We start from the raw sequence: 11,427 nt of genomic DNA on the forward strand, positions 1-11,427 counted from the left end.
CTCACGACGTACTACCTGTTGGCTAACTGAATTAAAATTTTCAAAAAACGAAGTAAAAATAAATTTAAAAAATTTTAAAATTACTTTCACATTTATACTTCTACGTGTGTTAAGTACGGACTGGGTTGAACATGCCAGGCCAAGCTACTGTCTCGGTACAGGAGCCATAGAAGGCTGCAACACGAGGGCACATGACAACGAACGTCATTTTAGACATTTTTTTTTTAAAGATTCCACTCTGTGTGTCCCTTCAGAAACGAGTGAGGACCCTGAAGCTGAGGTGAAAATTGAAGGTGAGTTTCCAGAAGCCTCGTCAGAGGGACACCACTCAGTGTGGCATGGGGTGTGTGTGTGTGTGTGTGTGTGTGTGTCTGCGTGTCCGTGCAGCTCAGCACTGGCCGGGACGCAGACTATGCTCCATGCAAGTGAGGAGGAAAGAAGGGGCTGGGTGGGGGGGTGGCGCCTGGGTGGCTCAGTGGGTTAAGCCTCTGTCTCTGGCTCAGGTCATGATCCCAGGGTCCTGGGATCGAGTCCCACATCGGGCTCCCTGCTCAGCGGGGAGCCTGCTTCCCCCTCTCCCTCTCCCTCTGCCTGCCGCTCCCCTGCGTGTGCATGGAATGTCTTCCCATGTCTTTGCATCGTCTCGAATTTCTTTCGTCAGTGTTCGTTTTCAGAGTACAGGTTGTTCCCCTCTTTGGTTGTTAATTTCTAGCTATTTGACTGTTTCGGGTGCAGTTGTCAATGGGATCATTTTCTTAATTTCGCTCTGGCTCCACTGTTAGTGTGTGGGAACGCAACAGATTTCTGTGCATCGATTTTGTGTCCTGCAGCCTTACTGAGTTCATTTGTCAGTTCTAGTAGTTCTTGGTGGAGCCTTTAGGGTTTATCATAGTCGTACCATGTAGTATCATGTCGTCTGCAAATCCTGAGAGCTTTACTTCTTCCTACCAGTGGGAGGACTTTCATTTCTTTATGTTGATTAATTGCTGTGGGAGTCCTTTTATTTATTTGTTTTAAGATTTTATCTATTTGAGAGAGCGAGAGAGCATGAGTTGGGGTTGGGGGGCAGAGGGAGAGCGAGAAGCAGACTCCCCGCTGAGCAGGGAGCCCAACCTGGGACTCGATCCCAGGGCCCTGAGATCATGACCTGGGCCAAAAGGCAGGTGCCGAACTGGCTGAAGCACCCAGGCACCCCGGGAGCCCTTTTATTTAGAGATAATATTATTTCCCATGACTCACCACAGAGTCTGAATCGATTTTGCCATTTTAGGGGGATTTGGAAATGGAATGGTTGTTCCCATCCGGATTTGATTCTTCCATTTTTACTTTATTTCTTTGAATTCTGAAACTGCTCTCATCACGTTGACTTTGTTTCAGAGGGAAAGCCCCTCCCATCACTATTTATAAAGAGAAAAAGAGCGAGCAGCCCAGGTGCCCAGCAATTAGAAGAAGGGCTGTGGCCATCCACTGGGAAAACTACCCACGTGAATTCAGTGGAAAACAAAGCCGTCTGACTGGAGACAAGTTAGAAACAAAACGGAGGGAAACCCAAGTCATTTCCCGTAGGATCAGGGCGCTTGCGTGGCTCAGTCGGTTAAGCGTCTGGCTCTTGATTTCAGTTCGGGTCATGATCTCAAGGTCCTGGAATCAGGCATGTCAGGCTCCGCACTCAGCATGGGGTCTGCTTGGGATTCTCTCTCTTCCTCTCCCTCTCTCCCTCCCCGCTGCTCCCTGCTAATAAATAAATAAATAAAATCTTTTTAAAAAATAATAATTTATAGTACAATCTCAGTTTTGTTTGGGAAGAAATTTTATGTAGAAAGAAAAAACAGAAGATAATACCAAAAAACAAAAACAAAAAAAACCATAGAGACCAGTGTTGGAATTGTGTGTGATTTTACTTTTCGTCATTTTGCCTTTCACTGTTTCCCTCACTCTCCCCAGGAAGCGTAGGTTAATTAAGTATGAGGGGGAACATTCAGACACGGATCGGTTCTGTGTGAAGGGACTGCTTCTCCGCGGGGGTTAGCTCTGACAGTCTTACTGGAAATCATGCGGTGATGCCGTCCGGGTAACGGGATGCAGAGGAGATACCCCCTGTCCAGAGGTGATGTCCCTGACCCATAGCCAGGAGGGAGGGATGGATGAATTTTCCCTCAGTGGGGATGGATTTGTGCTAATTCGGCCATACCTGAAGTCAGTGGGGCCTGGTGGGTTTACAGATCAAACATGACATTTACATGGCCCAGTCTCAGGCCATCATAAGGCCGCACTCTGGCATCTGCGACCCCCATCCTCAGCCATACAGTGAGGTGGTTTTCCCTTAAAATCCCACGAAAGGAAACCCTTAAAATACTTCCAGTTTTTTTTTATTGAAGTGAAACTAACATTACATGAAATTAACCATTTTAATGTGAATGATTCAGTAGCTTTTGTACATTCGTGGTGTTGGACAACCACCTCTATCTAGTTTCAAAGCGTTTTCATATCCTCAGAAGAAAACACCATTCTTCCTCCCACTCTTCCCTCCCCCAGCCCCTAGCATCCACCACCACTACTCTCTGTCTCTGTGGATTTACCTTTTCTACCTGTTTCATACAGGTGGGATCGTACAGTGGGTGCCCCCTGGGGCCTGACTTCTTTCATTTAAATCTCCAGGGGCACCTGGGTGGCTCAGTCGGTTAAGCGCCCAACTCTTGATTTTGCCTCCAGTCCTGATCTCATAGTCGTCAAATGGAGGCCTGTGCCGGGCTCTGAGCTGGGCGTGGAACCTGCTGTGCGTTCCCTCTCTCCCTCTCCGCCTGCTGCCCGCCCCACTCATGTGCACTCACGCTTTCTCTAAAAAAAGTTAGAAATAATAACTTAATCAAATAAAATAAATTCTCCAAATTTCATCCACGTGGCAGAAAATGACAAAACTTCCTTTCAAGGTTGAATAATATTCCACCGTGTGCATAAATCATGGGTTATCCATTCTACCATAGATTAATGCTTAGGTTGTTACCTCAAAGTACTTTTATGAATATAATGTAGTGTAACATACGGAGTTGTCAGATCACTATGTTGTACACCTGAAAATCAACGCAACATTGTGTGTGAACTCTACTTGAATTAAATGAGGAAACAATATAAAGAATCCCATGTTAGAATCCAAGTTCGGCGGTGATTTGAACACAGGTCGATGGAAACGTTCTCCAAGATGGCCTCCCTGCTGTGCTCCTCTCTTGTGGGACATGACGCTCGTACAGGGACTACAAGTCCAATCACCTTTTTGTTCTGGAGAGCAGTTTTCTAAAGGATTGGCTATAAGTTATTTGGTAGATAATGACCACGTAGCAGAGGACCATGGCATTTGGAAGCCCATGTGTAGGTGTGCGCTTGTCTTTCGTCAGATGGCGGTTATTACGATGACTTATAGAATGTGGAGCCAGAGGAGCACTTTCATATTTTATTTTTTAAAAGATTTACTTATTTATTTTAGAGAGAGAGCGTGCATGCAGGGTGGAGGGGCTGTGGAAGATGGAGAGCGTCTTAGGCACAGATCATGGAGCCCGACTTCCTACAGCCCATTGTTCTCTGACGCCTTAGAAGTTGAGCCTGTGCTTCTGATCAGAGTGGCACATGGACGTTTTTAGAGGAGAATTAACCTAATTTTCTTCAAGTCCTAAATTTCAGTTTCTCTTTTTAGGAAGCACAAATTCATCCAGTGTCACAAATTCTGCGGCTGGCGTTGAAGATCTTAACATTGTTCAGGTGACAGTTCCAGGTATGGGCGTCTATCTGGCGTTATTGTAATTGATGTTATATTTTTCTTTTTGTTATATTTTAACCATTTTATGACACGGGCCATAAACCCTTGGAACTTTGTTATTATTATTTTATTTTGCTTAGTTCACCCTTTCAACAATTCAGGAATATCAAATACAGTACAGAGTGTCAAACACTGAATATCTAGCTTATATCAGACATCGTTAATCAGATATATTGCTTCTCACAGCCACGCCTTGGCATTACTGGAAAATACACCTCAGGGCAGGCAACTCCAAGCACCAGCTACCACGGAATAGGAATTGGCCACAGAGGGGAGTTTATCTACTGCCCATTGAGCAGTCCTTTCTGAATATGTGTATATAAAATCTATCTGGAGAGATACAAAAGAATCCGATAACATAGTCCCTCCAAGGAAGGAAACAGAGCTGAGAGAGGAATGGGAGAGAGATGGTTCACTGTGCGGTGTTCTGTCTTGTGAGTGTTGAACCACATAATTGCTTTAGTTATTCAAAATTAAATACAATAAAAATGTGAAGTATTGAAAAATATTCCGTTCTAGTCCTACTACGTCTTATTCCTTTTACTTGTCATATTGCATTGGCTAAGATTGCTAATTCAGTGTTGAAGAGTAGAGGTCAATGTGAATGTTCTGGTCCTACGTAATGTTGAAAATGTTCCCTAAAGCAATATGGAGTGTGTTTACATGGGTTTATAATTTGGAACATTCTCTGTCATCTACAATGGCTTCCATTTACACATTTCCAAAAAACTAAACTGAACGATAAGCCAAGTAAAGTGCTTTCTTCCTATGCTCTCAGGCTCTTCCTCCAACAGCTTTTTAGGGGGCAAATATATCAATAACCCTAGTTTGTTTGATTGTCTAATTATTTTTAGATAATGAGAAGGAAAGATTATCCAGCATTGAAAAGATAAAACAACTAAGAGAACAAGTCAATGACCTCTTTAGCCGAAAGTTTGGTAAGTTTTTATATTGTTATGTATCCAAAAGGTATATATTTGAGGTATTTCTTTTTAATGGAATACTTCATTGATCTTTCTGGGGGTGCCTGGCTGGCTCAGTCCGAAGAACGTGTGACTCTTGATCTAGGGGTTGTGAATTCAAGCCCCATGCTGGGTATAGAGCTTACTAAAAATGTTTTTAACAATATATATAGTTTTTAAAGATTTATTTATTTATTTATTTGACAGAAAGAGAGAGAGTACAAGTAGGCAGAGAGGCAGGCAGAGAGAGAGGGGGAAGCAGGCTCCCTGCTGAGCAGAGAGCCTGATGCGGGGCCTGATCCCAGGACTCTGGGATCATGACCTGAGCCAAAGGCAGAGGCTTTAACTCACTGAGCCACCCAGGCACCCCCCAAATATATTTTTTAAAAAAAGAAGTAATCTCCCTGGGAAGGAGCTACAATCAAAATCAGTGTGTATTTTCCCCGACGATCTTTTGCATGGACACCCTGATCGCAACAATCTCTCTCTTCGGCTTACTGAGTTCTTACGTAATAGCTGAGCATTGCTTTCAGTACTCACATGCGACTCATTATATAATCTTCACAAAACCCTCTTTCAGGTAGATGCCAGGATCGTTTCTCTTTCACGGAGAGAGAAATTGCATCTGTTACCTTGCCCGTTGCCAACGTCAAAGTCAGTAAGACTGTCCCTGAAGTAACAACGGCCGATCGCCCACACTGTCGCTGGACGGGAAGGATTTTAACGCCTCGACAGTAAAGAGAAAGCGTGGTCTGGGAAAGGCAAGTGGCACACTGAGGCGTCTTCTGTTGCTTCTCTCCTCCCAGGTGAAGCCATCGGGGTGGACTTCCCTGTGAAGGTTCCCTACAGGAAGATCACGTTCAACCCTGGCTGTGTGGTCATCGATGGCATGCCCCCGGGCGTGGTCTTCAAGGCCCCTGGCTACCTGGAAATCAGCTCCATGCGAAGGATCTTGGATGCCGCAGAATTTATCAAATTCACGGTCATTAGGTAGGTGAGCGCCCCCTGCTGGGTCATGAGAATGAATCAAGGTCGCCTGCCACCTGACCGATGGGGGGTGGGGACAATGGGGAAGGGGGCAGTGGGATTTTTTTTTTTTTAACCCCAGGAGGTGGCCGCTTCCGGGAGCTGCGTGTCCGAGGACAGATGAACTCTGTTGCTTTCACTGTGTCTCTCTCCCTTCAGACCCCTTCCAGGCCTGGAGCTTAGCAACGGTGAGTAGCCCGGGTAGGGGGCGAGAAGGGCGTCCCAGCCCCCACTGTGAGGCGCCAAACCTGTGGGCAGGTCCTCACCCCGGGGTCCTCGCTTCTTGAGCCCTAGAACAAAGCCGGGTGTTCAGTGGACGCAGTTTATCTGACCTGCTGGTCATCAAGTCCTTTCCTCCAGGGGCTACACCAGAATTCTCACCCCACAGTTTGAAGGCGCTCGCTGGCTCTCGCATGTGGGAGCCTTCATGGCCGGTGGGGCGGTGGGGGGGCTGGGTAGCATTTACCGAACTAGCCCAGACCAGCGGGTACACAGCGCCTGCCTGGAACCCCAGCTCCGTCCCCCAGGACCCTGCCCTCCCCGCAGATGTCCCCCCAGTTCAGAGCCGAAAGGGTGCCACTTGGCACAGAGAGGGCTCCCAGGACCCCCTCCGGGGCCAAGGTCAGCATCTCTTCTAACTGAGCGCGGTCCCCAGGGTCCCTGCAAGTCAACAGCGTCCTGTACAGTGAGAAAAGACAGTGTAGGGAAGTCCTCGGGAGTCCGAGTCACAAGGGAACCTCCTCGGTTCAAGCTGGGAAAGCTAAAATACTCTTTGAAAATGCCCGATGGTTCTTCCCAAACTTGTCTTGCTGCTGAATGGGTGGTGTTTTTTTTTTAACCTTTTTTTATAGCTTTATGGAGGCATGATTTACATGCCATAACATTCACTTGGGTGAGGTATACACTTGTCAGCGATTTTGGATGAATTTACAGAGTTAGGCAAACTGTCACCATCATCTAATATTAGGACATTCCCATCACCCTCCAAAAGATCCCTCCTACCCATTTTTCTGTCATTTCCTGTTGCTGTCCCCAGCCCCAGGGAACCACCAAATTGACTTTCTTTCTTGTCTGTGCCCACACTTTCTTGAAGTGAGTGTTTAGACCCGTGTTCTCTCCAAGTAGACTGCACCTGCTTCATGGCCAGATTCCTTTAAATTTAAAACAAGTAAGTTGTGTGCGGTTCCGTGCCTATGACCAAGGTCCTTTGCGACCCATGGCAGGTAAACCACATGCCGTGGTCGTCCCCCTCTCTGTGACTTCCGTGGTCATCCCCCTCTCTGTGACTCTCTTGAGACCCAAATGAACAAAATATACGTTAAAATGCAAACGTACGGTCAGATCAGTGTCGCTTAAAGCAGGCGTGGCAAACGGGTACTTGCTGAATCGCAGAAGACGCCTTTCACGGGGCTCAAGTACCTTTTAAAAATGGGAATAACCGGCCGACGCTAAAAAGCCAGGGATGTTTTCGAGGAAAAGAAAGAAAAGCTGGGGATGTTTTCATGAAAGTCGATTTTGGGGATCTGGGGCACCCGGCTTAGTGGCTAGGGCATGACACTCTTAATCTCGGGGTTGTGAGTTCGAGCCCGGTGTCTGACATAGCGTTTTCCTTTAAATTAAAAAAAAAAAAAAAAAGTCGATTTCTAAGTTCTCTTGGAATCCGAAGATCTGGCCACAGATCCCACCTTCTGTCCAGCAGCAGCTTGCTAGGGCGGACAGTCAGCCGTCCCTCTCTGCAGGGCTGGGTTAACCATGCCCCCCACCCCCTGCCGCCTCACCCCGGCATTTATCATCATGTCTTTGCTGTCGGTTTTCATATAGTGGCATTAAGAGAAAACGTGAAATATGTCTTGTCTCTATGTCTCTACCAAAAGTGGGAAAAAGGAAGATAGACCAGGAGGGCCGTGTCTTTCAAGAGAAGTGGGAGCGAGCGTATTTCTTCGTGGAAGTGCAGAATATTCCCACGTGTTTGATATGCAAACAGAGCATGTCTGTGTCCAAGGAGTACAACCTGCGACGCCACTACCAGACGAACCACAGTAAGCACTACGACCAGTACACCGAGAAGATGCGCGACGAGAAGCTCCACGAGCTGAAGAAAGGGCTCCGAAAGTACCTCCTGGGGTCACCCGAAATCGCGGGTCCCGAGCAGAAACAGGCGCTCACCAACGTGAGCCCGAAGGAAGCCGCCGCCACGCAGCCCGTGGAAGACGTGGCCGGGAACTTATGGGAGAAGTTACGCGAAAAAATCAAGTCGTTCGTGGCCTACTCTATTGCGATCGACGAGATCACGGATATCAATAACACCACGCAGCTGGCCATATTCATCCGCGGCGTGGATGAGAACTTCGACGTGTCGGAGGAGCTCTTGGATACCGTGCCCATGACAGGGACGAAATCCGGCAATGAGATATTTCTGCGGGTCGAGAAGAGCCTGAAGAGGTTTAACATCGACTGGTCAAAACTGGTCAGCGTGGCCTCCACGGGCACCCCCGCGATGGTGGACGTGAACGATGGCCTGGTCACGAAACTCAAGTCCAAGGTGGCCACAGTCTGCAAGGACTCGGACCTCAAGTCGGTCTGCTGCATCATTCACCCGGAATCGCTCTGTGCGCAGAAGCTGAAGATGGACCACGTCATGAGCGTGGTGGTGAACTCGGTGAACTGGATATGCTCTCGCGGGCTGAACCACAGTGAGTTCACGACTCTGCTGTACGAGCTGGACAGCCAGTACGGCAGCCTGCTGTACTACACCGAGATCAAGTGGCTCAGTCGCGGGCTGGTGCTCAAGCGGTTCTTTGAATCCTTGGAAGAAATCGACTCCTTCATGTCAAGCAGAGGCAAGCCCCTGCCTCAGCTGAGCTCTCCAGACTGGATCAGAGACTTGGCCTTCTTGGTGGACCTGACCACGCACCTGAACACGCTGAACATCTCCCTCCAGGGGCACTCGCAGGTCGTCACGCAGATGTACGACCTCATCCGGGCGTTCCTGGCCAAGCTGTGCCTTTGGGAGACGCACTTGGCCCGGAACAACCTGGCCCACTTTCCCACGCTGAAGTCGGTCTCCAGAAACGAAAGCGACGGCCTCAACTACATTCCCAAAATCGTGGAGCTGAAGACCGAGTTCCAGAAGAGGCTGTCTGACTTCAAACTCCACGAAAGCGAACTGACGCTGTTCAGCTCCCCGTTCTCCGTGAGGGTCGAGAGCGTGCACGAGGCGCTCCAGATGGAGGTCATTGACCTGCAGTGCAACACGGTGCTGAAGACGAAATACGACAAGGTCGGGGTCCCCGAGTTCTGCAAGTACCTGTGGGGCAGCTACCCGAGGTACAGGGTCCACTGCGCGAAGATCCTCTCCATGTTCGGGAGCACCTACATTTGCGAGCAGCTGTTCTCCATCATGAAACTGAGCAGGACGAAATTCTGCTCGCAGCTCAAGGACTCGCAGTGGGATTCCGTGCTCCACATCACCACATAACGTGGAAGGCGTCCCCGGCCACGCCCCGCGGAGGACTGGAACCCTCTGCGCCCCAGGGACGGTGAGATGAGAAGACGACGTGCACGCTATATCCGCTTTCCAGTTTTTTCCATTTCGACTCGGAAACGCAACTTGCGGCATCCTACCCGTTTGTATGACATTTTATGCCTCAACACAGTCCAGTAAAGATCGCGAGCGTTTTGTTGTATCTCTGGTGGTTGCCTTTCCTTACGGCGGGCGGGTTTCACTCACCCCTGAGGCTGGCACACGGAACTTTTAGGCCGCTCAACAGAGAAGCAGAGAGAGAGGCGTGTATGCGTGGAGGAGGGTAAGCGCGCACACATCTAGTCCCCCACTTTTTGTACGGTATCCCCTGTGATCTAACATGTTCACACGCTGGGGGACAGTGCCTTGGAGACACAGTCGCCAACCGCAGTACTCCTGTGTGATGTCTCCTCTGCCATGCCGACCCACAAAGGTAGGAATTAAAAATAGAAAATCCCAGTTAACAAGTAACATGGGCTTTCAAAGGCCAAGGGAGTTGAGGTTTGGAGGTTGTTTTGGTTTTTTTGTTTTTTGGGTTTTTTTGTTTTTTTGTTTTTGGTAAATTTTATTTTGAGGGGCTCCTGGCTGGCTCGGTCAGTAAAGCGTCTGACTCTTGATCTCTGGGTGGTGAGTTCAAGCCCCATGTTGGGTGCGGGGATGCCTTAAAAAATTAGTAAACTGTGTTTTGAAGTAATTTCCAATTTACAGAGAAGTTGCAGAATTGAGAAAGTTATGAAGAACTCTTACATGTTCTCTTGCCAGATTCTCATATGGTTGAAATTTTACCGCGACGCTTTATCACGTGTTCGTTGGGCTCCCGCTCTCTCTTTCGTGTGTACGTGTGTGTGTGCGTGTGTGTGTACATTGCCTGTGAGTGTGTAGATGTAAGCCTCTGAGTATAATGTGTGTTTAATCTTTTGTGAACCATTTGAGGGGGGTTACATATGTCCACGCCCCCTGACTACTTGAGGGAGTATTTTCCAAGAACAGGGATATTCCCGAACCACGACTTAGTGGCCAGTTCTAGTAAATCGAACACTGATGTAATACTTTGATCTCATTTACCATAAATGACACTGTGCATGGTGTCCCTTGTGTGCTCACATGTTTGCAAGCTGGGGACAGTACCCTGGAGACTGTCCTGATGGGTTTCCCTTTGTAGCACTGAACCTCTGGAGAGTTGGTTTTTGAAAGCGCACACGCGCGTGTGCACACACACACACACACACAATGTTCTTAGTCTGTATTAGCCACTGGAATTAGTGACCCAAAATTGTGAATACTTTCCAGGTTGGAGGAATTAATCTGACTAGGGAACGAAAAGGCTAAAGACCCCGACCTGGTGGTGACCCATTCAGGAAGCCACAGACCAAACACTTGGATAAAAATGAGGAGAGGCTGCAGGAGAGAGAGACCAACCTCCAGGCCATTTCCGTGCAAGGCACCCACCCCCAGCTGGAGCCCCAGTGCCTGTCCTCAGACCCAGGGAAAATGACCCCACCCCAGCCGTTCCTGTCCTTGGCGGGTGGACTGCAGGTACGGCTGGGTCTGGCTAGCTCAGAGGCTCCCTTTCTGAGGGGAGGAATGGGCTGGTTTACAGTGGGATCAGGGGAGCCCCCCCCCCCCCGTGTACCTGGGCTGATGTCCACACTGAGTATCAAAGGGGTCTCCCTGTGGACCCTGCAGGGAAAAGTCAGCCCCTCCCGTGATAGGCCGGAAGCTAGGGCCCAGAGTGATTCAGTGACTGGCCAAGGTAACATGGCAGAGATGTGGTCAGGATTCAGACTAGGGCTGTGGGACTCCAAAGTCCACGTTATTCCACGACAGGTGGCTGTCCTGTGTGGCTTTCTGGTAGTGAGCCCCTGAGGGGACAGCAGGGGACAGCCTGGGCTGCCTTCTGTGACTGGACTCTTCATGGCCATTCTGCTTTGAATCACCTCCTACGGCCCCTAGCTTCCTTCTTCACCCTGCATGTGTGTTGGCACCGCAGTGGCCCAGGACGGTCACTCCGGCGACTGAGCCACGCCACGGAGGACTGAATGAGCAGGTGGTTTTCTGGGGTCATGGATTGATGGGGCGTCTCCAAATGAGAGCCCTTAGGAGCG

At 48.9% G+C, this 11,427-nt stretch overlaps 1 protein-coding gene across 6 annotated transcripts in view; it reads left to right on the plus strand.

The window, feature by feature from the left end:
- Positions 1 to 9,485, plus strand: part of LOC308359056 (general transcription factor II-I repeat domain-containing protein 2) — a 36,388-nt gene extending 26,903 nt beyond the window's left edge. For 2 of the 6 annotated variants that reach the window (XM_080829699.1, XM_080829700.1), the window contains exons 11-17: positions 231 to 293; positions 3,689 to 3,766; positions 4,666 to 4,749; positions 5,354 to 5,431; positions 5,580 to 5,763; positions 5,959 to 5,987; positions 7,674 to 9,485. In XM_080829699.1, coding sequence (XP_080685825.1) covers positions 231 to 293; positions 3,689 to 3,766; positions 4,666 to 4,749; positions 5,354 to 5,431; positions 5,580 to 5,763; positions 5,959 to 5,987; positions 7,674 to 9,277 — 2,120 coding nt within the window. In that variant the 3' untranslated portion in view covers positions 9,278 to 9,485. The remainder of the gene's footprint in view (positions 1 to 230; positions 294 to 3,688; positions 3,767 to 4,665; positions 4,750 to 5,353; positions 5,432 to 5,579; positions 5,764 to 5,958; positions 5,988 to 7,673) is intronic. The other 4 variants (XM_080829701.1, XM_080829703.1, XM_080829702.1 and 1 more) reach the window with 3 other exon arrangements.
- The last annotated feature ends 1,942 nt before the right edge of the window (positions 9,486 to 11,427 follow it).

Source organism: Martes martes (assembly GCF_963455335.1).
Source record: "Martes martes genome assembly, chromosome: 18".
Classification (NCBI taxonomy): Eukaryota; Metazoa; Chordata; class Mammalia; order Carnivora; family Mustelidae; genus Martes; species Martes martes.